This window comes from Erithacus rubecula, assembly GCF_903797595.1.
Source record: "Erithacus rubecula genome assembly, contig: scaffold_141_arrow_ctg1, whole genome shotgun sequence".
Taxonomy (NCBI): domain Eukaryota; kingdom Metazoa; phylum Chordata; class Aves; order Passeriformes; family Muscicapidae; genus Erithacus; species Erithacus rubecula.
Window position 1 is genome coordinate 915,077 of NW_027635538.1, and position 26,145 is coordinate 941,221.

The 26,145-nt window shown below is 48.9% G+C and overlaps 1 protein-coding gene across 3 annotated transcripts in view; it reads left to right on the forward strand.

Annotated features, from left to right (window-relative positions):
* Positions 1-23,681, forward strand: part of EXOC6B (exocyst complex component 6B) — a 171,631-nt gene extending 147,950 nt beyond the window's left edge. For all 3 annotated transcript variants that reach the window (XM_079333105.1, XM_079333106.1, XM_079333107.1), the window contains 2 exons: positions 11,680-11,821; positions 23,542-23,681. In XM_079333105.1, coding sequence (XP_079189231.1) covers positions 11,680-11,821; positions 23,542-23,666 — 267 coding nt within the window. In that variant the 3' untranslated portion in view covers positions 23,667-23,681. The remainder of the gene's footprint in view (positions 1-11,679; positions 11,822-23,541) is intronic.
* Positions 23,682-26,145: the final 2,464 nt, after the last annotated feature.

A 26,145-nucleotide genomic window follows, 5' to 3' on the forward strand; every position in this document is an offset into this window, starting at 1 on the left:
CAATTTCCCTCTTCTTGACTCCCAAAAAACATTTAATTAAAAAGATCCTGCCCTGCCTTTGGGTGTTAAACAAGGAGAAATGCAGAGATCATGAAATCTTCCATTTCCTTGGATTTCTGCTTATCCAAATTTCCCCCAGCAGCTTCCCAGCTTTGCTGCAGACCATGGAGCTTCCAGAGGAGCTTCTGGAAAGGGAAAAAGCCACTCTGGGTTCTTTAAGGCTTCAAAGGAGCTGCCCCGTGCTGGGGGCATAAATAAATAAAATAAATAAATATTTATTTTATTTATTTTGCTATTTAACAAAAATAATGAAGCAGAAGTCAGCCTTTGACTCTGACAGAGGGGAAAATTGTGCATTCCTGCTCATGCTCATGTCCCAGAGCCTCTGATATCCTGAATCCCACAATTTTCTGTGATTCCAAACTCCTTGAGCTGTGCTTTTGCTGTTGGGTGTTTTTGCTTCTGCTTCTCAGACTTCTCATGTCTCCAAGACCTCTTGATTCCTTCAGGGGAAAACCCTTTCTGTGGAGCTGGCTACTCCACAAATTATTAAAGACCCCCCAAAAAGCCCCAAACTGAATTAAAGAGCATGGAATATTTTTAATAAAAGCCCCTTTCAGCCCTGTCTGCAGGAGCTGGTTGTGACCATCACCCCCAGTGTGATTTCCCTCTTCCCTGAGCTTCCCCCAGCTCCAGCCAAAATACTTCCAGCTGTTGACCTTGGGCATCTTGGACACAGCCAAGATTTTCTTCCTCTTTTATTGGAATGTCAGGGGTTTGTATGGGGCTGCAGTGGCTGGTTTATTTTTGGTGTGGTGAGGATAACTGCTGGATTCGCTTTTCTCTTTTCTTCCCACTTTTTATTTTCTTTTTTTTTTTTTTTTTTTTTGTTTGTCTGGTTGTCCCCGAGCTTCTGGTAAAATTTCAGCTTTGCCATGTGTTGGTTCTGTCACCAGATCCCTTTTTCCCAAAATATCATCAAGGTGGGAAATGTTTTCCTCTGGCAAAGGACACCCTGTGGAGTTTTTTCCACACCTCTGGAATGCAGCCTCTGAAACGGGCTCATCTTCCAGGGGAATTTGGGAGAGATCCCTGGAATGGGAGGGGATGGTTGGAGCAGCTCCACTTTTGGCTCTTTGGAGTTTTCCAGTTGAGTTGGTCTTTGTGGGAGAGGAATTCCATTTGGAATTGGGTTAACTGGTGCTGCTCTCTGTAGGTTTTCCATGGAGAGCCTGAGATCTTCCATGGTGGGACATTGGAGACAGGGATGGTCCAAGGCCAAAATCCCAGTTTTACTCAGGAAAAGCTCTGGTGGTGAAACTCTGTTGGGATCTGGTGATTTGCTGATGTGGGTGATCCTGCCCAGCCCCAGCTTCATCCATCCTCCTCCCAAACCAGCAGCTCCAGTTCCTGGGATCAGTCCTGGAACGGCAGATCCTGGGCAGGAGAGGCTCTCCCATTCCTGGGAATCAGGGCTGGGTTGTGGTGGCAGTGACAGTGGCCATTCCCTGTGTGCCAGCGTGGGTGGAATCCAAAACTCCTTCCCAGAGAAATGCCAGTGCAGGTACTGCCTCTCTTTGCTGGAGTCTGGGCATCAGGAGCTCCAAGGCTTGGAGGATCCCATGGATCCAAGATTGAGGAGCATCCCATTGGTCCAAGATTGGGGAACATTCCATGGATCCAAGACTGGGGAAAATCCCATGGATCCAAGATTGAGGAGCATCCCATTGGTCCAAGATTGGGGAACATTCCGTGGATCCAAGTCTTAGAGTATTCCATGGATCCAAGGCTGAGGAGCATTCCATGGATCCAAGATAGCAGAACATCCCATAGATCCAAGATTGAGGAGCATCCCATTGGTCCAAGGCTGAGGAACATCCCTTGGATTCCAGATTGAGGAACATCCCATGGATCCCAGACTGAGGAACATCCTGTTGATCCAAGGCTTGGAGTATTCCATGGATACAAGATAGAAGAACATTCCATGGGTCCAAAGCTGAGTAGCATCCCGTAGATCCAAGACAGAAAAACATCCCATGGACCCAAGATTGAGGAACATCCCATGGTTCCACAGCTGAGGAACATCCCCTGGTTCCAAGGCTGTGGAGCATCCCATGGATCCAAGATTGAGGAACATCCCATGGATCCAAGGCTGAGAAACATCCCCTGGCTCCAAGGCTGAGGAGCATCCCATGGATCCCAGACTGAGGATCATCCCATGGATCCCAGACTGAGGATCATCCCATGGATCCCAGACTGAGAAACATCCCATGGATCCCAGATTGAGGAACATCCCCTGGCTCCAAGGCTGAGGATCATCCCATGGATCCCAGACTGAGGATCATCCCATGGATCCCAGACTGAGGAACATCCCATGGATCCCAGACTGAGGAACATTCCCATGGCTCCAAGGTTGAGGAGCATCCCATGGATCCCAGACTGAGGATCATCCCATGGATCCCAGACTGATGAACATTCCCATGGATCCCAGACTGAGGATCATCCCATGGATCCCAGACTGAGGACTGTCCCTTCTCCAGCAGCCATTCCTGTGTGCCCAGCTGCCCTGACCCAGCCCAGCCTTGGCTGGAACATTTCCCTTCTTTTCCTTGGCAAATCCCAAACCCACGTGAACGTCACCTTCTAACTCAGCTCCTTTTCCAGCTCCCCAAATCCTCAGAGTGGCTCCAGTGTTCAGCTCCTGGGAGACTCCCCAGGGCCAGGGATCACATCTGGGTCTGCCAGTGGCTGAAGCCACTCAGGGCCCCTTGGTGGCCACAGCCACCCCTCGTGTCCCACATCAGCACAGAGTGACAGAGCCCAGCCCACGCTGGGAACCAGCAACTGCTCTGCTCCTGTCCTCCTTCCATAAAAACACCCAAAAATTCGGGACAGGAAAGGGATTTTTAACTGATTTCTTGATACCTGCTGGGTTTATTTGGGATGCAGCCATCGTGAGTGTGGCCATGGGGGTGACTGGGCCCAGCCTTGAGGGGACACTTTTAGGGCCACCAAGCTCAGGGTGACATTGGGAACCCACCAGAGACATCAGCTGGGTTTGGGGTGTCCTTGCTTGGGCCTGTCCCTCATTCCTTTGGACCTCTTTGTCCATTTCTTTGCAGGATCTTTACTGCAGATCCCCATCTTCTGGGTTGTCTTGTCTTTTTTTCTTCTGTTTTTTTTTTTTTTTTTTTTTTTTTTTTTAAGGGTTTTTGTTTGGTTTTTCTGTGGGTTTTTTTTTAAACTAAAACACCCAAACAAATCAGAAAAAAAAAAAAATCATCCAAAAACCTCCATGAAAAAACCCACTTGGTCCAGTTGAAAATGGACTTCTGGGCAATTAATGACAGGCTTATTTTTTAAGTAAACCTCTTAAAAATATTTTTAAATCCTGCAAGTACTCATCGTTCACTTGTTTTGGGAAGCGTGTGTGTTTTTGGGTGATGGTTTAGTGTTTCTCTGCCACTTTCAGTGAGAGCAGAACTGTTGTTTTTTTACAAAAAAAAGGCAAATCAGGACAGCATAGGCAAGGCAGGAAAAATTTCCAGAGCTGATTTCTTGCATTTTCCCCCATTTTAGGAGGATTTGGGGCAGCCAGGGGATCCAGAAGCTTCTGGAGCAGGAGATGAGCCCTGGGAGGTGTGTGGGGTCTGAGTCTCCATCCGTGGCCACTGGGAGATGATCCTCAGGATTATCTTGGGCTTTGTGCTACCAAACAATTGCTCATCATTTCCCCATCACGTTTCCACCCTCTGCACAACATCCCAGAGCTGCCCTATGGGATTGGGAAATTCAGTGTTGAAATTATGGGGACAGCTCGTGGTGTTTATAGAAAATTGTACATTTAATACCAAAGAATTCCCCCTTTTTTTTTTTTTTTTTTTTTTTTTTGGCTCGTTTTTCAGCGTTCTGAACTGGCTGGATTTGCACAGCTAAATATCCTTAATCACATCAATCCCAATGCTTGGTGAGGGTGAAGAAGGAATTCTGCTGGTAGCAAAAAAAGAGAAAAAAAAAAAGAAATAATTGGAAACTCTGAGAGCACTGTCAGGGTTTGTTTTCCATGGAAACGCTGCAATAATTCCTTGGAGGGTTCTCAGTGAGTTGGGTTTGGATTTTTGGGGTTTTGGGTTTTTGGGTTTTTGGATTTTTGGAATTTTTGGTTTTTGGGTTTTTCAATTTTTGGAGTTTTGGGTTTTTCGATTTTTGGATATTTGGATTTTTCGATTTTTGGAGTTTTTTGAGTTTTGGAATTTTGGAGTTTTTGAGTTTTGGATTTTTGGATTTTTTTATTTTTGGGTTTCTGGGTTTTTGGATTTTTGGAGTTTTGGAGTTTTGGGTTTTTGGATTTTTTGAGTTTGGATTTCGGGTTTTGGATTTTTGGATTTTTTGGATTTTTGGATTTTTTGGATTTTGCCTCCCACCTGGTTTGGGACATGCAGGAGGCACCAACAGGTGAAGGGATCCCTGGAAGTGGCCAAGGAGCAGCCAGGGTGGAGCTGGGTGATGGTTTTTGGGTCCAACCCCACCCATTCCATGATTCCTGGGGGCAGTTGAGATTAATGGGTATTTATTTGAACAGCCATTGGTTCCAGTAGCTCCTTAATGAGCCCTTTGATAGTGAGGAGTCCTTAATTAACGAGGCAGCCTCCTGGCATTTCCTCCCCCTAATTGGGAACAGATTGCAAATAAACCCTGGGAATCCACAGCTTCCCTCCATGCCCAGGGATGGGAAAAGGGGATTTCATGGCTGATCTCCTCAGGCAGGATGGACTTGGTGAGAGGCAACCTGTGGACATTGAGATTTGGGAGGTTTGGTGTCCCCTGGATGGGGACAAGGTGTGGTTGGGTCACAGATGGGGCTGGGTGATCCTGCAGGGCTTTTCCAGCCTCAGTTTGGCTCCTCCCTTTCCATGCTTGGAATTGTCACAGGGAACCTTCTGGATTGTCCCTGTGTGCCCAGAGGGTGACACAGACAGGGCAGTGTCACCCTGAGAGGTGTCATGCCAACCCCAAGGTTCCAGGACAGGGATTCATTGCCAGGAATTTGGGTACAGATTGTACCACAAGCAATAAATCCATGGGTTTTTCTGGATAACACCCTCAGGACAGTTTTGGTCCGTGGGTTTTTCTGGATAACACCCTCAGGACAGTTCTGCTCCATGGGTTTTTCTGGATAACACCCTCAGGACAGTTTTGGTCCGTGGGTTTTTCTGGATAACACCCTCAGGACAGTTTTGGTCCGTGGGTTTTTCTGGATAACACCCTCAGGACAGTTTTGCTCCATGGGTTTTTCTGGGATAACACCTTCAGGACAGTTTTGGTCCGTGGGTTTTTCTGGATAACACCCTCAGGACAGTTCTGATCCATGGGTTTTTCTGGGATAACACCCTCAGGACAGTTTTGGTCCGTGGGTTTTTCTGGATAACACCCTCAGGACAGTTTTGGTCCATGGGTTTTTCTGGATAACACCCTCAGGACAGTTCTGGTCCATGGGTTTTTCTGGATAACACCCTCAGGACAGTTTTGCTCCATGGGTTTTTCTGGATAACACCCTCAGGACAGTTCTGGTCCGTGGGTTTTTCTGGATAACACCCTCAGGATGGCTTTGGTTGACTGAGGTTGTGCCAAGGACACCTCTGGACATCTTGGCCATGGAGATCTGTGAGCTTTCACCTGTGATCCTCGTTCTTCCCAGTGCAAACCCAGGTTTTGATGGGATTTGCAAAGATTTTAAGTAATGGGTGACTCCACAGAGCTTTGCATGGTTTGAAGGGTGGGAAATGATTTTGGGAGGATTTGGATGGCTAATGATTTTGGGAGGTAATGGTTTTGTGAGGGTTTGGAGTTGGTAATGATTTTTGGAGGATTTGGAGTTGGTAATGATTTTTGGAGGATTTGGGGTGGGTAATGATTTCTGGAGGGTTGGGGCAGGCAGTGATTTCAGGAGGATTGGGGTGGGTAACGATTTTGTGAGGGTTGGGATGGGAAATGATTTTGGGTGGGTAATAATTTTGGGAGGGCTGGGATGGGTGATGATTTCAAGGGGGCTGGGATGGGTGATGATTTTGTGAGGATTGGGATGGGTGATGATTTTGGGAGATAATGAATTTGTGAGGGTTGTGGTGGGTAATGATTTCAGGGGAATTGGGATGGGTAGTGATTTCAGGAAGGTTGGGATAGGTAATGATTTTGGGAGGGGTGGGGTGGGAGATAATTTTGGGAGATCTGGGGTGGATAATGATTTCAGGAGGGTTGGAGTGGGTGATGATTTTGGGAGGGTTGGGATGGGAAATTATTTTGGGAGGGTAGTGATTTCAGGAGGGCTGGAGTGGGTGATGATTTTGGGATGGTTAGGATGGGTGATGATTTTGGGAAGGGTTGGGCTGGGTAATGAATTTGTGAGGGTCAGAATGGACAATGAAGTTGTGAGGGTAGGGATGGATAATGATTTCAGGAGGGCTGGAATGGAGGATGAATTTTGGGAGGGCTGGGATGGGTAATGATTTCAGGAAGGTTGGGGTGGGTGATGATTTTGTGAGTGTTTAACTTATTTTATGATTTTGGGTGGGTGATGATTTTGGAAGGGCTGGGGTGGATGATGATTTTGGGGGGGTTTAACATATTTTATGATTTTGGGTGGGTGATGAGTTCAGGAGGGCTGGGATGGGTGATGATTTTGGGAAGGTTTAGCATATTTCATGATTTTGGATGGGTGATGATTTCAGGAGGGCTGGGATGGGTGATGATTTTGGGGGGGTTTAACATATTTTATGACTTTGGGTGGGTGATGATTTTGGGAGGGCTGAGGTGGGTGATGATTTTGGAAGGGCTGGGATGGATGATGATTTTGGGGAGGTTTAGCATATTTTATAATTTTTGGATGGGTGATGATTTCAGGAGGGCTGGGATGGGTGATGATTTTGGGAGGGCTGGGATGGGTGATGATTTTGGGGGGGTTTAGCATATTTTATGATTTTGGATGGGTGATGATTTCAGGAGGGCTGGGATGGGTGATGATTTTGGGAGGGCTGGGATGGGTGATGATTTTGGGGGGGTTTAGCATATTTTATGATTTTGGATGGGTGATGATTTCAGGAGGGCTGGGATGGATGATGATTTTGGGGGGGTTTAACATATTTTATGATTTTGGATGGGTGATGATTTTGGGAGGGCTGGGATGGGTGATGATTTTGGAAGGGTTTAACATATTTTATGATTTTGGATTGGTGATGATTTTGGGAGGGCTGGGGCTGTGCACACTTATCCTCAGCATCCCGCTCTTCCACCGCTGCAGGAAAACTCACCAAAACCCCCCCCAAAAAAACCCCCCAACACTACAGAATACAACTCCACCCCAAATAACCCCCAAAGAGCCGAGCTGGGCACGTGTGGCAGGGGGATGTGCTCCATTCCTGCCCTTCCAAGAGGGAGCACAAACAACCCCCAGCTGCTGATCAGCGCCGAAACATCGGCGCTCGTTTGTCTCCTGTCAGCAGCAGCTGCTTATCCAGCAGATTTCCCCCTCTATTCCCTGGAAAATGGCCTGAAATTGATGTTCTCGAGCCACAGCTGACTTTATAAGGAGCTGCTGTGACTCGTGGAGAGCAGGAAAGGATTAAGTTGGGTCTTATTTATAAGGAGTGAAACCCATAAATTGCGGGAGGGTTTTAAATCTCGGTGCCCGGGGCTGGAGCTGCTGCTCATCCCTGGTGGTGCCTTCTGTTCTCTGAGCTGACATCCAACACCGTGATTGAAACTCCTGTGGCATCTCTGAGTTCTCTGATAATAAATATAAGGAAAAAAAAAAAAAAAAGAGGTTCGGGCTTAAAAAGCAGGAAAAAAAAATTCTGTATGTTTTTGCTTTTCTTCAGGTATTGCTGGGTTTAAGCTGTGAGGCATCTGTGTGCTCTTTAAAAGGAAAGAGTGAGTGGTTTTTTAAAGGAAGGAATTTTAGGTGTTTAAAGCTCAAGAGTAATGGAAATAGAAGGTTGTGTTGTCAGCTGGCCTGAGCAGATTCAGGTTCAGAGTGAGGACAGTGGACATCTGCACGTGAAAGAATTTTAGGCCTGGCCTAACTCTGTGTGGAAAAGGCAGAAAGAGGGAAGGCTGAGCCAGAAGCTGCTTCTGGGCTTTTTTGGATGCCCTTTGCCATAAATCCTGGGAGAACATTCCCATAAGGAACATCCTGGAGTGCCCCTTCCCTGGGGGAAGCCTCTCAGAGCTGTGCTGCCTCCAACCCCTGATGATGAAATTGCTTTTCCCATCCCATTTTCCTCGTTTGGGGCTTGATTCAGTGACATTTCATCTCAGTTGTTTCCTCTTTTTCACCCCCTCGTGGTGCCATTTCTCATTCTCTCTCCTGACCAGGAATTGGTGCCCAGGTGTGGGTCACCCTTCAAGGGGCTGCTCCTCTGAAATTTTGGTCAGTAGGGACAGAAAAACTTCCTGGGGTTTTTCTTTTGTGGGAAAGGAGGGAATCCAGTGGGACCTGGACAGGCTGGAGAGGTGAGCAGGTGGGAAACTCATAAATTTTGTCTTGAGGAGTTTCCCTTGGAGAAGGGCAGCTCAAGTGGCCTTGGGAGATCCTTGGGATTCAATATTGGAGAGAAGTGAGGAGGAACTGAAAGGAATTTGAGCCAGGATTTGGGATTAGGGTTTGTGTTTTCCTCTTCAGGCTGATTTTTTTCTTGGGAATCCCAGAATTTTTGTATTGAGCAGTTTGGGTTGGGAGGGCTCCTTAATGTCACCAAACCCCTGGAATGAGCAGGGACATCTCCAGCTGGATCAGGTTGGAATTGGGCTGGGATCTTGGGAAGGAATTCCTGCCTGGGCTGGGATTCCCAGATTTGCTGTGGCTGCCCCTGGATCCCTGGCAGTGCCCAAGGCCAGGCTGGATCCCCCTGGGACAGGGGGAGTGTCCCTGATGGGGTAACTCTGGATGGGATTTAAGATCCAGCCCAAAATCATTCCCTGGATTCACCCTTCTCCAAGGGTTACAACCCTCTGGAAATTCCTGCTGATGTGGAGTGTGAGCTACCCCAGGGATTTTCTCCTGGGGTCAGGAGCTGCCCCATCCCCTGTGCTCTGCAGGGTTTGGCTGCAGAGCTTTGGTTTCCCATCTTCTGCTTCCATCTGGGACATCTCAGTGACACAGGGAGGGGTTGAGGACACGTGGAATGTCCAGCTGGAGCAGAGGAGGCTCACAGGGACAGCACCAGGGAAGGGCTGGGAGGTTCAGGGTGGATTTTAGGGAATGATTCCTCATCCAGAAGGTGCTGGGCACTGCCCCAGGGAATGAGCTCCAGGAGCGTTTGGGATGCCCAGGGAAGGATTTTGGGGTGTCTGTGCAGGGCTAGGACTTGGATCCACAATCCTGTGGGTCCCTCCCAGTCAGGATATTCCCTGTTTCTGTCAAAACTCAGCAAAAACTCGAGTGTCTGTTGGGAGTAATGAAGAAAAATCACAGCGGGGCAGCGCCGCACTTCCCGCGGCTTTCAGAGCTGAGGAATTGGCAGGAGCTGGGTTTAAATAACCCAGCGTGTCACAGAAGCACAAACAAATGATGAAAAGCAAAGGGAAAAAACCCCAGAGCTCTGCTAAACTTTATGTTTGCCGTGCTTCATCTTCATTTTTGGTGCAGGTGTTTGTTGGGAGGTGAGTGATGGACGCTCCTGGGAGATGGAGCACCCTGCCCTACAACGCTCCTTTTTAAATAATAATAATAAAAAAAAAAAACATTTCTCCCTCCTGCTGAAGATGGATGTGGCTTGAAGATCCAAACCAACTTTGCAGAGCTGGGGAAAAAAAAAAAAAGCCTTTCCCAGCACAGGTGTCAAACATTGCAGTGCTGAGATAACGAAACCGGCGGCGCCGGGCTGGGATCGCCGTGTTTAATCCCAGTTTAAACAGGGCTTAGAGAGTCAGTGAGAGCTGCTCGGCCACGCCTTGGTGCCAGGAAAGCGTGGTGAGAGTCTTTTGTGAGTGTTTGAGGACATAATCTCCTGCTGGAGCTGTTCTCAGGGCTGCACCACGATCCCCAGCCTCCCTGGTGGCGCCGGGATCGTTCCCCGCGCTGTCAGCCTGGGGGTTTGGGCACAATCCTGCCCTTGGGCCAAGGGGTTCCAGATTCTTTTGGGGTTTGATTCCTCCTGCAGACCCAGCTGTCATAGAGGGGGTCAGACTGTGGCTGGGAATGTTGTTGGATATTGGGGGTTGGAGCACCTGGGATGGTGGGAGGTGTCCCTGCCCCTGGAATGGGATGGGATTTAGGGTCCCTTCCCACCAAACATTCCCTGATAGTCAGTGGGATGTTGCCTGTGTTAGGACACTCTGAGCACCCCAAAGCTCTGCTGGACTGGAGCTTCTCCAAGGTCTGGCCCTTCCCTCAGCCGTGGCACTTGCAGAGGGGATTCCCTTGGGAGAAGGGGGCTGGGATGGTGAGCACTGTGTGGAGATCCCATCACGGATGGGACACGCAGAGGAGCCTGGGCTGGATGCAGAAATCCTCTGGTGGCTTTACTGAGGAATTTGAGCTGGTCTGGAGGAGTTCTCTGGTGGCTTTAACTGAGGGGGCTGAGCTGGTCTAGAGGAGTTCTCTGGTGGCTTTACCAAGGAGGCTGGAGAAGTTTTCTGGTGAATTTAACTGAGGAGTTTTGGGCTGGTCTAAAGGAGTTCTCTGGTGACTTTAACTGAGAAGGTTGGGTTGATCTGGAGAAGTTTCCTGGTGGCTGTACTGTGGGGCTGGAGAAGTTCTGTGATGGATTTACTTGAGGAGGTTTGGCTGAGCTGGAGAAGTTTTCTGATGGATTTAACTGAGAAGGTTTGACTGAGCTGGAGAAATTCTCTGGTGGCTTTAACTGAGAAATTTGGGCTGGTCTGGAGAAGTTTGGTGGTGGTGGCTTTTACTGAGGGGGCTGAGCTGGTCTAGAGAAATTCTCTGGTGACTTTTTCTGGAGATCTGGCTGAACTGGAGAAGTTCCTTGGTAGATTTAACTGAGGAGATTTGGGTTGAGCTGGAGATGTCCTGTGATGGCTTTACCAAGGAGGTTGGGCTGGTTTGGAGATGTTCCCTGGTGGATTTACCTGAAGAGGCTGGAGAAGTTTTCTGGTGGATTTAACTGAGGAGATTTGGGCTGGTCTAAAGGAGTTCTCTGGTGACTTTAACTGAGAAGGTTGGGTTGATCTGGAGAAGTTCCCAGTGGCTTTACTGTGGGGCTGGAGAAGTTCCCTGGTGGGTTTACCAAGGGATCTGAAGGATCCTCTGGTGGATTTACCAAGGAGGTTGGGTTGATCTGGAGAAGTTCCCTGGTGGATTTACCAAGGAGGTTGGGCTGAGCTGGAGCAGTCCAGTGATGCCTGACTGTGCCAGTGCCCCTGACTGTGATAACTCAGAGTGATAGCACTGTAGATTTAATCAGCATTTGCAGTTTGATAACCAAGGTGCCTTGGCAAGAGCAAACAGAGCTTTGAAGATTACAAGATTGGAAGAAGACAGGAAACACGATTTAACCAAGAAATGCCAAGTTTGTCTGTGTGATGTTTAATTAATTAATGCAGGAAAAAATAATGAATCTTGCTAGGAAGGGTGTATGAGCTGACAGTAAATTCAGATTCTGATGACGAATCAGCCGTGTCCGTCTGTCCGCCAGCACTGACCGGTGTCCGTGTGTCCTGCAGGGGAAGGTGGCCCAGACTGCCTGCATGTCAGCCTGCAAGCACCTGTCCACATCGCTGCTGCAGCTGCTGCTGGAGGCCGAGGTCAGGCAGCTGACGCTGGGCGCGCTGCAGCAGTTCAACCTGGACGTGGAGGAGTGTGAACGTAAGAGCCAACCTGCCCTGCCCCACAATTCCAGCCCTGCCCCACAGACCCTGCCTGCCCCACAGACCCTGCCCCACAGACCCTGCCCCACAGCTGCTCCCTGCCCCACAGACCCTGCCCCACAGCCCCTGTCCTGCCCCACAGCTGCTCCCTGCCCCACAGACCCTGCCCCACAGACCCTGCCCCACAGACCCTGCCTGCCCCACAGCTCCTGCACCTTGCCACAGACCCTGCCTGCCCCACAGCTCCTGCACCCTGCCCCAGTTCAACCTGGATGTGGAGGAGTGCGAATGTAAGAGCCAACCTGCCCTGCCCCACAGCTGCTCCCTGCCCCACAGCTGCTCCCTGCCCCACAGACCCTGCCCCACAGCCCCTGCCCTGCCCCACAGACCCTGCCTGCCCCACAGACCCTGCCTGCCCCACAGACCCTGCCCCACAGACCCTGCCCCACAGCTGCTCCCTGCCCCACAGTCCCTGCCCCACAGCCCCTGCCCTTCCCCACAGCTGCTCCCTGCCCCACAGACCCTGCCCCACAGCTGCTCCCTGCCCCACAGACCCTGCCCCACAGCTGCTCCCTGCCCCACAGTCCCTGCCCCACAGCCCCTGCCTGCCCCACAGCTGCTCCCTGCCCCACAGACCCTGCCCCACAGCCCCTGCCTGCCCCACAGACCCTGCCCCACAACTGCTCCCTGCCCCACAGTCCCTGCCCCACAGCCCCTGCCTGCCCCACAGCTGCTCCCTGCCCCACAGACCCTGCCCCACAGCTGCTCCCTGCCCCACAGTCCCTGCCCCACAGCCCCTGCCTGCCCCACAGCTGCTCCCTGCCCCACAGACCCTGCCCCACAGCCCCTGCCTGCCCCACAGACCCTGCCCCACAGCTGCTCCCTGCCCCACAGACCCTGCCCCACAGCCCCTGCCCTGCCCCACAGACCCTGCCCCACAGCCCCTGCCTGCCCCACAGACCCTGCCCCACAGCTGCTCCCTGCCCCACAGACCCTGCCCCACAGCCCCTGCCCTGCCCCACAGACCCTGCCCCACAGACCCTGCCCCACAGATCCAGCCCTGCCCCACCGTTCTTGCCCTGCCCCACCGTTCTTGCCCTGCCCCACCATTCCAGCCCTGCCCCACCATTCCAGCCCTGCCCCACCGTTCCTGCCCTGCCCCACAGTTCCTGCCCTGCCCCACCATTCCTGCCCTGCCTCACCGTTCCTGCCCTGCCCCACCGTTCCTGCCCTGCCCCACAGTTCCTGCCCTGCCCCACAATCCCAGCTGTGCCCCACCATTCCAGCCCTGCCCCACCATTCCTGCCCTGCCCCACAATTCCTGCCCTGCCCCACAATCCCAGCCCTGCCCCACACCCGGGGCTCTGGGCACAGTTACATCTGCACCTCCAATGGCTTTGGGAGTTTTAAGGGTGGCAGAGCAGGTCTTGTTTGTGAAATAAGTTATTTAGGAGAACTGAAATAAGAGGTTTTAATCAAAGTTAGTACAGGGTATAAACCAAAAAATTTATTAGTGCATTACGTGAAATTATGGGTGACATTAAGGTATTTATATTAAAATTATGTTTGTAAATACATTTATAAATATATTTATATTTATATTTAATTTCTATTTCTATCTATATCTATGTCATCTATTTCTGCTTCTATTTCTATCTTACATCAATATTTATATTTTTATTTATACTTATTTTAACATGTATATGTAGATTTACATTTATATTTGCACTTACACTTATATTTTCATTTACACTTTTACACTGACATTTGCATTTACATTTATATTTAGAACCCAGGTGATCTTTGATAAGGTATTTTAGGGATATTTTTCCCCCCCAAATATCCTCGTTTTGGCTTCCTCTGCCCCCACCAACACTGAGATTAATTCATTCTGGGAACCATCCCCCAGTAGGAATCCTGCTGTTCCCAACAGTTTTTCCATTTTTTAACATCCCTTGCCATTTTCCAGCCTGGGAGAAGATTCCCATGCAGATTCTGCACTGGATCCATAACTCACAAAGCAATGCCTGATTTTTCTCTTCCTTGATCCCCAAATTCCTGATGCTCCTCAGGAGCAGCTGTGTCCCCATGGCACAGCTGGAGCTGGGAACAGCAGCAAGTGCTTGTGACTGTCTGGGGCTGCAGTGCAGGGAGTGCCAGCAATGTGAATTCTGTCCCATCTGAGTGTGGCAGTGCCCCTGATCTCCTGGCACACATTCTCTGCTCATGGACCATCTTTAACCCAGCTGGGCAATCATCTTTATCTTCCACAGCCCATCCTCCCTCCAGCAGATATCTCCTGTTACTGGGTCAGGTGTTAAAAACCAGCTGGGGCAGTCATCTTTACCTTTCCATGACCCACCCTTCACCCAGCAGGTATCTCCTGTTAATGGGCCATTGTTAAAAACTGGGTGTGGCAGTGACTCTTATCCCTGTGGGAGATATCTCCTGTTAATGGGCCATTGTTAAAAACCAGCTGGGCAATCATCTTTATCTTCCACAGCCCATCCTCCCTCCAGCAGATATCTCCTGTTCATGGCCACTGAGTCCCAGGGCATGGCTGATAAAATTCCATCATCCCACTGGGAGATGCTCCAGCCAGGGCAGGAGCCAAGCCTTTCCTACCCAGAGAAAAACTGACATTTGGAACACCAGAGCAGCCTTTCCACTGGATCCCAGAGGAAAGCCAGACCCTTGCACATCATCCCTAATCCTTAAAAAAAACCCCCTGCACCTTCTACAAAACCACTGCTTCAACTAAACCACACCTGCCACTGCAAAAAACCTGCAGCCACCATTTAATTAAACTGCTGCCACCACCCTGAGTGACTGACAGGGGGTCAGGTTGGATTCTGACTCTGGCAGAGTTAAAATTGTTCTTTGTAAAGCTGCACTCTATTTTAATTTTCCTAATAAAAAGCTGTTGTTCCTAATTCCCGTATCTTTACCTAAAAGCCCCTTAATTTCAAAATTATAATAATTTAGAAAAAAGAGGTTTACATTCTCCAGTTAACAAAAAAGCTTCTGCCTTTATTAGCAAACAACTATCCTTCAAACCAAGATAGGCACCTGTGATAATTCCCTTTTTTCTTGGCTGCAAATGTCTGGTGGCTCTGCTGATCCTGGGAATCCTTCAGTTTGTTGGTTTTTGGGGTTTTTTTTGAGCAAAAATTCATCAAGGGTTGAATTTTGGGATGAGCCAGTTCCGAGAGGGAAGTGGTGTATTCAGAAAATAAGTTGCAGTTTACAAACTGAATTATTTCAAATTTTGGTTTTTTGGTTATTTTAAAAGATTTTAGAAAATCTTTACAAAAATATTTTTAATCTTTTTTTTTTTTTCTCAGCTGAAAGCACAGGTGGGAATCTCCACATCCTCACAGTAACAATTAGTGCCTCTGCCTCCATCCTCATCCTCTCCCCAAATTCCCAAAATTTGCCCAATCCAGTTTTATCTTGCACTTACCACATTAAAATCACATTATCACATAAAATTTTAGGATTTTAGCTCTTTCAGTGAGTGCCATGAGGAGGGAATGGGGCTGCAGAGTTTTGGTGCTGGAATTTTGTTTGTGAATAGTGAAGAAATAATCTGGTTAAAGGAGAGGTGAGGTGAATTAAGGAAATTATTTAAATTTTAATTTAATTTTTTTTTAAATTGTTAAAATATTTAAATCAAGGAAATTATTTAAATATTAAAATTGAAACCACCCTGGAATTCTTGGATTCTGGGATTCCATGGTGCTTGGCAGAAAGATGAGGTTGTGATGAGACCCCTCACCTGCTCTTTGAACCTCCCCCTTCCTTAAATCTGAGATTTTTTTTTGGCGTGTTCAGAGCACAAAAAATACAGTTTATTCATTTTTATTAATTTCCCAGAAGTAAAGTCTTGTAGGACAGAGGAGAAATATTGAATTAAACACACACCAAGAGCCAGATCTTCCATAAAGAGAAAAAAGAAAAAAAAACACTGAAGAGGGAAAAAATTCTCAAAGGTTTTTAGAAGAGGTGATGCTTTTTTCTGTAAGAGGATGGGGTTTTTTTCTTAGAGGGTTTCTTGTCTCCCAGAAGAGACAAGAAATCACATCCATAATCCAAAATTTAACAATGCAATGGGATTTTTTGAATTCCTACATGCCCTGCTCTGCTCTTTTTGAAGAGATCAATCCATATAAAAATATATATTTTGAGAAATATGTAATTTTTCCATCTCCCCTCTACCTCAGATGTCGTGGGAATCAAATGTTACAACCCAGATTTGGAGGTGACAGCTGAAAAATCCCAAAGAAATGGGGTTGTTCTCTCTCTGGGAAGTGATTCCCATCTCCATAACGGGTTCCAGCAGTGGCTGAGGAGTTTTTACAACCCTGAGATCATAAAATGAGCAATTCCATCATCTCCAAAGGCTTTTCACTGCTGCTTTAGGGGAAATTAAAAACACCTTAAAAATCTGTATTTCAAATTCCATGAAATCCCCTTTTTTCAGTCAGCCCCTCTCCTGGCCACACCCAGATGTCTCTGCTGGCTTTAAGGAATTGTCCATCCCAAATCCTCAATCCCAAAATGTGCCCACATGGATCCTGGCACAGCCATTCCCCACCTCCTTCTCTGCCTTGTGGGAATTTCTCACCTGGAAATCTCACATGGAAATTTGGGGAAACTTTGTCCTGGATGCTGAAATCATCCTCTCCTTGATGTTCTCCCAACCTGTGATCTGCCAGGGATTATTGGAGTTTGTGATGCTGGAGTTTGGATTTCCCTACCTGGTGTCTGTCCTGCTGCACTGCACCTGGAAAAACCTGGATTTGGGGGAAAAAGTGGGAATGTTGCAGCAGAGAGTGGGAATGTTTAAGCAGAACAGATCAGGAGAGGAATGTCCACCCCACAGGCTTTGATTTTCTGATGTGCCTCAGGTCCTGGGGTCAGGTTTGGGCACCTCCCAAAAAGCATTTCCAGGGAAGGGAATAGAGCTGGGAAGGGAATGGAGAATCCCTGAGGGAAATGGGAAGGGAATGGAGAATCCCTGAGGGAAATGGGAAGGGAATGGAGAATCCCTGAGGAAATGGGAAGGGAATGGAGAATTCCTGAGGAACTGGGAAGGGAATGGAGAATCCCTGAGGGAAATGGGAAGGGAATGGAGAATCCCTGAGGGAAATGGGAAGGGAATGGAGAATCCCTGAGGGAAATGGGAAGGGAATGGAGAATCCCTGAGGAAATGGGAAGGGAATGGAGAATTCCTGAGGAGCTGGGAAGGGAATGGAGAATCCCTGAGGAGCTGGGAAGGGAATGGAGAATCCCTGAGGAGCTGGGAAGGGGCTCAGCTGGAGCAAAGGAGGCTCAGGGACCTTGTGGCTCTGCCAGGAGGGGACACTGGGGGGATTTGGGATCTAGGAACAGGGACAGGAACAGGACACAGGGAATGGCTCCCCACTGCCAGAGGGCAGGGCTGGGTGGGATTTTGGGAAGGAATTCCTGCCTGGGAGGGTGGGCAGCCCTGGCACAGGTGCCCAGAGAAGCTGTGGCTGCCCCTGGATCCCTGGAAGGCCAAGCTGGATCCCTTGGATCCCCCAGCCTGGCCTTGGACACTTGCAGGGATGGAAATTCCAGAGCCTCTTGAGCTGGTGGTGGGATGGGCACAGTTCACATTTGCTGCTGTTGCTGTTGAATGACCTGAGAGTTTCACACCTGCCAGGACACACCTTGGGTTCAGCTGTGGGAAAACCTGTGCAGATCCTTGACCCAACTCAATCCACTCCTGTGGGTTCTGTTCCAGATTTCTTGGCACGCATCCCCAGCATCCTTCCAAAGAGTTTCCTTCTCTTCAGCTTGAAAAACATCTCGTGTTCAACCCCTGCCAGTGTCCCATGCCTGGGACACTCCTTTCCCTGCAGTGCCAGCCCATCTTTGTTCCATCTGAGGGACGATTGATGGCGAGGGAGAGGAGCTTTCCTTTAATCCGACCCAGTTCAGTCTTTTGGGTGACTCCTCCCTCTTCCCTCATCTCTCTGAAATTTCCCAGATGGGAACGAGCTTTGAGAGCTTAGTAATGGGGAACAGCTTCAGAGCAGGCTTGTGTGGGAATGCTGGGGGAGAAGGAGAAGCTCAACGTGGGATTTGGGATCTTCTCTCTGTTCCTCTTGCCTCAATTCCCCCCCAGCATTTCTCACTATTCCCCACCTGTGAGCTTCTCCAGGGTCCATGCATGGATTTGTTCCTCAGCCTCAGTGTCCTCAAGGTGTCACTTTGTTCCTGTGGATATGGAACAGGAGATCCCATCACTTGGCTTTTCTGGGATGGCCTTCCAAGGCTTTCTCCAGGGCTTTATCCCATGCCTTGGCTTTTCCAAGGAGATCCCATCACTTGGCTTTTCTAGGATTTATCACTTGGCTTTTCCAAGGAGCTCCCATCACTTGGCTTTTCTAGGATTTATCACTTGGCTTTTCTAAGGTTTTATCCAAGGAGCTCACATCAGTTGTCTTTTCCAAGGCTTTATCCAAGGAGATCCCATCACTTGGCTTTTCTAGGATTTATCACTTGGCTTTTCTAAGGCTTTATCCAAGGAGCTCCCATCATTTGGCTTTTCCAAGGCTTTATCCAAGGAGATCCCATCACTTGGCTTTTCTGAGGCTCTACCCAAGGAGATCCAATAAATTGGCTTTTCTGGATGTCCTTCCAAGGTTTTATCCAAGGAGCTCCCATCAGTTGGCTTTTCCAAGGCTTTATCCAAGGAGATCCCATCACTTGGCTTTTCTAGCATTTATCACTTGGCTATTCCAAGGCTTTCTCCAAGGAACATGACTTCAAGATCTCCATCCTTCCTTGAGGAGCCCTGAGATGCTCCATTCCCCAGATCTTATCCACGTTCCCTTCCCTGGGAGCTGCTCCAGGGTCCATCCCAGAGCTGCCATCATGAATCCCCTGTACTTCAGAGGAAATCTTGCCCTCAGATGTTGTTTTTGAGGGATGAAGTCACCGTCTGGGTCCATTTTTGCTGCTCAGCCCATGCCAGGCCCTGTCCCCGCGCGCGCAGCCGCGCCGAGGGCACAGGGAGATCCCCCCGTTGGCTGTAATTAATTAATTTACAGTGGATGTCTCTTTTCTGCCGTGCCTTTGAACTCTTTATTCTTTGTGCATTGTAAAGGGCTTAACGGTTCCTGTTCCTTGATTCTTTCATCAGTGAAATGTTTTGGAAGAGAGGTTGGAGTCCCCCTGTGACCTGCCCTGGGTGGCCCAAGCCTGTAGACCTTGCAGAGACATTACTTTTTTGGCCTGAACACAAACCCCTCAAACCTTTAGCCTGGCTAAATGCTTTGTACAAACGGCTGCATACTGATCTGCTCTATTCTCCAGTGATTTTCTGCTCAAGGGGCTGCTCTGTAGCTTTGCCTGCTGTGTTTGCCACTTGGTCGTGGAGAGGGCACAACAAACGAACCCGACAGCGCCGCGGCCAACGCCGCGCTCGGCTGTCCCCAGAAAATTATCCTGAAATCTGCTTGAAGAGATTAAACCCAAGAAGAACTGGCTGTGTCTCTCCTCTAAAGCCCCTCTCTGGTCTTTGTTCCTCCTTTTTTTGCTGCGAGACTTTGTTCATTCCTCCTTGGGAATGAGCTGGTGGCATTGGTATGTAAAGTGTGACCTGCGATTGCAGGAGGTGCGGCTCCTTCTGCAGCAGCCCAGGGGGGAAGCATTGCATTCATTCCTCCAGCCCGGGGCTGCTGCAGCTTTTCCAAGTGTCTGGGCTGAATTCCTGCTCTGCTTTCTTCTGGGATACGAAAAATAGCAGCTCCTACATCATTTCTCCTTGGACAAAAAAAAAAAAATAGCAGTTCCTACATTGTTTCTTCTGGAAGACAAAGAATATCAGCTCCTACATGGTTTCTTCTGGAACACAAAAAATACCAGCTCCTACATTATTTCTTCTGGAGCACAAAGAATATCAGCTCCTGTACCTTTTCTTCTGGGACACAGAGAATATCAGCTCGGATGCCGTTCCCCTTCTTGAATGTCAATCATAGAATCCCAAAATTGTAAAATTTGGGCTGTCAAGGACATTAAAGACAATCTCGTTTCAGCCATGGGCAGGGACACCTTGTGCTAGAAGGTTCCAGAGCTTTGTTAATTCAGTGTTGATGAATCTTTTGATGAGAATTGCTATTCAGTTAAGTGTTGGCTCAAGGTGTGACCATCCCAAGTTTTGGAACTCTCCCAGCTTCATCCAGTAGCTTCCTTAAGAATCACAGGTTGGCTTGGGATGGAAGGCACCTTAAAGACCATCTTGTTCCAGCCATGGGCAGGGTCACCTTTCCCTAGAAGGTTCCAGAGAGTTGTTAATTCAGTATTTTGGTGAAAATGGCATCTTAAATCAGTGTTGGCTCAATGTGTGACCATCCTAAGTTTTGAAGGGCAGTGTCACCCCATAACTCTCCCAGCCTTCCTCCAGCAGATTGCTCAGGAATCACTGATTGTTTTGGCATGGAATGGACCTTCAAAGCCATCCAGTTTGGGATGGAATGGACCTTCAAAGCCATCCAGTTTGGGATGGAATGGGCCTTCAAAGCCATCCAGTTTGGGATGGAATGGACCTTCAAAGCCATCCAGTCCCAACCCCTCCATGGGCAGGGAACTGTGGGAAGAGACAATGGGCAGAGACAGCTAAAGGTGAACTGCTAAGGAGAAGCTGTGTCTTGGGATGAAACCTGACTTGGGATGAAACCTGTCTTGGGATGAAAACTGTCTTGGGATTAAATCTGTCTTGGGATGAAATCTGTCTTGGGATGAAATCTGTCTTGGGATTAAATCTGTCTTGGGATGAAATCTCTTTTGGGATGAAATCTCTTGGGATGAAACCTGTCTTGGGATGAAATCTGTCTTGGGATGAAATCTGTCTTGGGATAAAATCTGTTTTAGGATGAAATCTGTCTTGGGATGAAATGTGTCTTGGGTTGCTCACAAGCAGCTGACAGTGGTGATAAATTCACCATCCTTGTGAGAACATTCACAATCACAGGCATTTTCTCATGAGGATTTGAAGTTCATGCTTTGGGGAGGATCCTCAATTTCCCAACTCCATGTGTGCTCCTAAATGGATGCTGAACAGCTGCAAGGCCCTTGATCCAAAATAGAAACTCGCTTTCCTCGCAGTCCTTCCAGGGTTTCTTTTCCAGGATTTCTCCAGCTGTAATCAGGAACATGAGGGGACCCCATCCTTGGAGGGTAGGACATCAGAGTTGGGTTCCTCAACTCAGAGACATCTCCTGAGCCACCCAGGGGAGTTCCACCCCTTGAGAAGGTGCTCAAGCACCATTTCTCACTCCTAAACCTCTTTAGTTTCTCAGGTACTCTGCTTTTCCCAAAGGGGGTGTTTTAGGGATTGATGTGGCTTTCGGGATAATTGTTCCAGATGGGACAGTGGGGTGTAGAGGGGATGTGAAAAGATGATTTATCCCTTGCAGATCAGAGTCAGAGGGTTTGGGTTCATCCTCCCTCCCTGCTGGCTCGGGCAAGCTGCAGTCAAATTTTATAGCAAACCTACATTAAAATGCTTTTGCAGTTAGGATTAATTAAAACAGGTTTTGAGGGACACATGTGGAGCCACTTTGGGCTCTGCATCCAGAATTCTGTGGGATTGGTCAGTGGGATTGGCTGGAGCTGAGCAGCTCCAATCTCAAGGAATCCTGGAATGGTTTGGGTGGCAGGGACCTTAAAGATCACCCAGTGCCATGGCAGGGACACCTTCCACTGTCCCAGGTGGATCCAGCCTGGCCTGGGACACTTGCAGGGACCCAGGGGCAGCCACAGCAAATCTGGGAACCCCACAGGGAAGAGGGAAGAACTTCCTCCTGTTCATCCCAGTCCAGTCCCATCCTGTGCAAAACCCCAACCATGGCTGGTTCCCGCTGACTTTGGCTTTGTGCTTTTTCTATCCAAAATCAAAATATGAGCGGTCACATCCACAATTTCTCATTTTATTTTTTTTTTATTACTCCTTTTGACTCGTAACTTTAGATAAAAGCAATGATTTCCCAGCTGTGTTTGCTCTTGTCCTGCAGCGTTTGTCACTTGAGTGATGGCTGCAAAGATGAGTGATGGTTTCAATCTCAAAGCTCTTCTGGCATCTGAGAATATTAAAAAGCAGAGCCTGGGAAGGGTCCCCTGTGCCCCTGGAGGTGCCTGTGTCTGGCTTGAAGGATGTTCTCCATCCCAAGGTTTTAATGGAAGGTGGATCAAGGGGGCTGATTAATAACCCTGAAATGAGGGACAGGACTGGATCCTGGTGTTCCACTCATCAATCTCTTCTTGTTAGAGCCAAGGGGCTGCTCTGTGATTGGGCTGCTCTGGGGGAGCTTTGGAAATGGGAGTGTGATGATTGATGCTCCTGGTTCTGTGGCGTTGGCTTGGAAATAGGAAAACTTTTGGGAGGATGAGTGTTTGAGGCAAAGACCACCTGACACGGGGTGGCTTTGTGCATTGGCACCTCTGATTAGTCATGGGCACAAAAGGCAAAATCCTCTTTCCACATTGCCCACCCATCCCCAGTCCTCATCTCTGTGGGGCTTTGGGAGCTGTTGGAGGTTCCTGTAGGCTGAAAACTGGGATAAATGGGCCATTAACTGAAAAATCTCTGCTTGGTGTGTATTTTCCCTCCTTTCTCCCTTCTTGCCATCACACCTGCCTTCATCCCAAGGAAACATTTAATTCCTCCAGCTCCTCCAGTGCCTGCAGGGGCCACACAACTCAACCTGGAGCCCTTGGTGGCGTTGGGCTGTGTCCTCACAAACCAGGTCCCCTGGAGAGGAGAGCTGGGATGAAGCTGTAACTGCTGAGGGTGAAAATGAAGTGAAGTTGGGCAGAACCAACCTCAAAAAGACTCCCTTGGATGCGTGCAGGCGTCGGCTTCGTGAGCATTCCCAGGGAAAAGCTGCTAAATGCCATGGAAGAACCAAGATCCCCTAACATGGATCCATTCAAGCCCCCTCGGCGGTTTTAGGTTCGGTTTAAAGAATGGATTAGGAGAAAAATGAATGACCCAAGTATGGAATTTTTGGCCAGATTAGCCTGGAAGGAGATAAATGTGGCCTTGGAAATATTCTCTTCGCTTTGGAAGCCAACGTTATTCAGTTGTCAGATGTCTTCATCCACCAGAAATAAAAATGCCACCCAACAGCCACGGTCCTCCCCGTTTGGGCTGACCAAGAGGGGCCATCACCAGATCATGCAAATAATCTGCTGCCTGATAATTAATGACCAGGCCAGGCATATTTTTTTGATGAATGCTCACGGAGCCTGGTGACAGGCGTGAAATTAGAAAATTCCTTCAGCGCCCTAAAATATAAATAGCTTTCGGAACTGAAAAGAGTTTCACAGCTGAAGATTTTATTGTGTCGAGAGGAAAAACTTTTCCACCCCCATCCCCCCCTTTCTCCTGGGCGAGTTGTTTGTCCGTTCACAAAACAAATACTCTGAAGCCCAGTGCGGCTCATGGGAATAAATTTCAGGTCGAATTAGTACAGTTTCCTTGCTGTCAGGACGGTGGAATTAATGGTGTTTTGATGACACGAATTTTGAAGGGCGAACAAAGACGCTGAAGGGAGGGAGACATGACTCCTTAGAAGCGAGGTCCTCCTCTCCCCCAGCCTCTCTTGTCTTCCCTGTCATCCGTCTGCCAATCTCCCTGTCCATGGTTAGTTAAAGGCGCTTTTTATCCTCTTTTCTTTCCCACAGAGTTTGCCAGATCCGGCCCAGTGCCTGGGTTCCAAGGGGACACGCTGCAGTTGGCCTTCATCGACTTGAGACAAGTAAGTCTTTGTGTTTTTGTTTTTTGTTTTGCTTTTAAGATGTGTGACTGAAGACCATCAGGTCTTAAGGGAAGGGAGAGGAGGGGAAACGGCGTCAGTGATTTACGCCAGAGACCTATATTTCCCCCTCCTCCTCCTCCTCCTCGTCTCGTCCCTCGAAGCCACCTCCTCGCCCAGGAGATGGTGGTGGAGGTGAAAAGGGCTGGAGGAAGGGTTGGAGGAAGAAAGGCAGGGCTGACCCTGTCCAGCAGGGCCATTGTGGCGGCGCTGGCGCGGAGGGAGCAGCGATGCACGGCCCGCCCGCCCCGGGGACCTTTGTTCCCAGAGAATGCCCACGCAGGAATTTGCATTCCCCTGTGTCCGTGCCCGGCTGTGTCCCTCCCCGGGCTCGGCCACCCCCCGCCCTGTCCCCTCTCCTCAGGCCAAAGTGGCTTTGGGGATGATGCTGGAGGCTCCACCCGTCAGTGGCCACCCCGCTGACCGTAGCAGGTACCGAGCCCTTTGTGGGGCTTGGCAGCCAATTTTGGGAAAAGGGCCATTCTGGGGAGTCGTTTGTTTTGGGGAGAAATGGGCATTCTTGATACTCCAGGCCGGGGGAGAAGTGAGGTGGTCCTGTCATCTCTTGGCACTGAAGATGGATGGGTCGGAGAGAAAAGTCTGAATGAAGTAAGACTCAATGACTGATGCTTCTCTCCTATTAAAACAATCTTTTTTTGTCTGTTAAACCCCCCTGGCTTTGTCCCTGCTGCCATCATGATGCAGTGCCTCTTGTTCCCCGGCTTGACGTCGTTTGCATTCTGAGAACTTTCGGGTGCCCGGGGTATTTCTCCAATCTGCATAATCCCTTGTATCGATGATCTTGCCCCTGCCTCTGAGTTGTGCTTCCAACCCGCCAGGGTTTGAGAACTCCTCAGAATCCAATTGATGTGCAGGAGCCATCTGTCATCCCGTGACACTGGCCTTAACTTTAATAACATCAGGACGTGTTTTCAGGCTTGGACCCGCCAGGAGCTGGCAGGTTTTTTGGCAGAATGGTCCCAGCAGCTCCCTGGCAGAGGTGTGTGTTATCACCAGGCTGCCTGGGCGCTTTTATCTTCGTTGGCTGCTTGGCACTCCATTGATGGAGCTCCTGGCTGTGAGGGAATGGGGAGGCCTTGGGCTTTTCCCAAGCTCCAGGCTGTGAGTGGGGGGGGTTGGGAAAGGGAAGGTGGGGATGTTGGAGGGATGAAATTCCTGAAAATGGCTGGGGGAGAGCCAGTGAAATGTTTGGGTGGTTCACGAGCGTGGAGCAGCCGAAGGGACTGAACTCGGGTGGGGAGGAAGAGGAGGAAGAGGAGGAAGAGGATCAGGAGCCTCCTCAATCCTTCCTCCCCTGCCCCGTGGGTGTCTTTGGACACAGAGATTTCATCTTTGCTTCAGGAGGTGCTCCCCAGTTTTGTTCTTGCATTTAAAACCAGCAGAATCTCTGAATCTCAAGGGTTGGGGCAGCCTGGGGCAGTGGGAGGTCCCTGCGATTTTTGGGATCCCTTCCCTCCCAAACCATCCCAGGATTCTGGGAACACACGAGGAGAAAGGGGAGATACAAGTTCCAGGAGAGGGAGGGAAGGTCATGGGTGAAGGTCTTGGATTGCTCTTCGACTTGCCTTGCAATTTTTCTCTTTGGACTTGGCATTTTTTCTCTTTCAAACCATTAAATTAAAGTGGAACAGAGCAGATGAAATGAGATATTGGGGAGGAATTCCTCTCTGGGAGGGTGAGGGGGACTGGGCTGGAATTCCCAGATTTGCTGTGGTTGCCCCTGGATCCCAAGGCCAGGTTGGACACTGGGGCTGGGACAGTGGGAGATGCCCCTGTCCATGTCCAGGGATGGAGATTTAAACTTCCAACTCAAACCATTCCAATATTCTGTGAAATGTCACCACAATGTTGATTTAAATGGAATGACCTGGCTGGGGGAAAAATGTCTGGGCAAAAGTTCACCAAAGTAGGGAAATTAAAGAGATTTCCCTTCCCAACTATTTCAGTAAGAGCTGTTGCAGAACATTTGTAAATCTGAGAAAATGTTCTCAGTAATGAGGGATGATGAAGGGAGTGACCAAAATTAATAAAATGTGAAGTGATAGGAAAATGTGGGGACTTGGTTTGTGCCTTGGTACAGATCCTTGTAGTGGGAAATAAACCCTGAAAAGGTGTCACTGTTTAAAGGCATCAGAGTTTGCCCTTGTTCAGAGCAGCAGACTCAAGTTCAGGACATCAAAATCCTGATTTTCCCCTCATGCCCAAGGAAATCGAGAACAATTCTTCCCCTGTCTGGAATTTTAGGAAGAGTCAAGCCCAGATAATCCAAATCACCATTTTGAGCAGGCAGAAATGTAAAATGGGGCTTGGTTTCCTATTCTGGGACAATTCAAAATCCATAAATACCCCTAATGAAGTCATGAAGGAAACCAGCTCCCATCTCAAGTCCTTCTGTAGGAGTGAGACTCAAATATTTAAGGTTTTACAAGGAAGGAATATTTGCTTTTCCCCC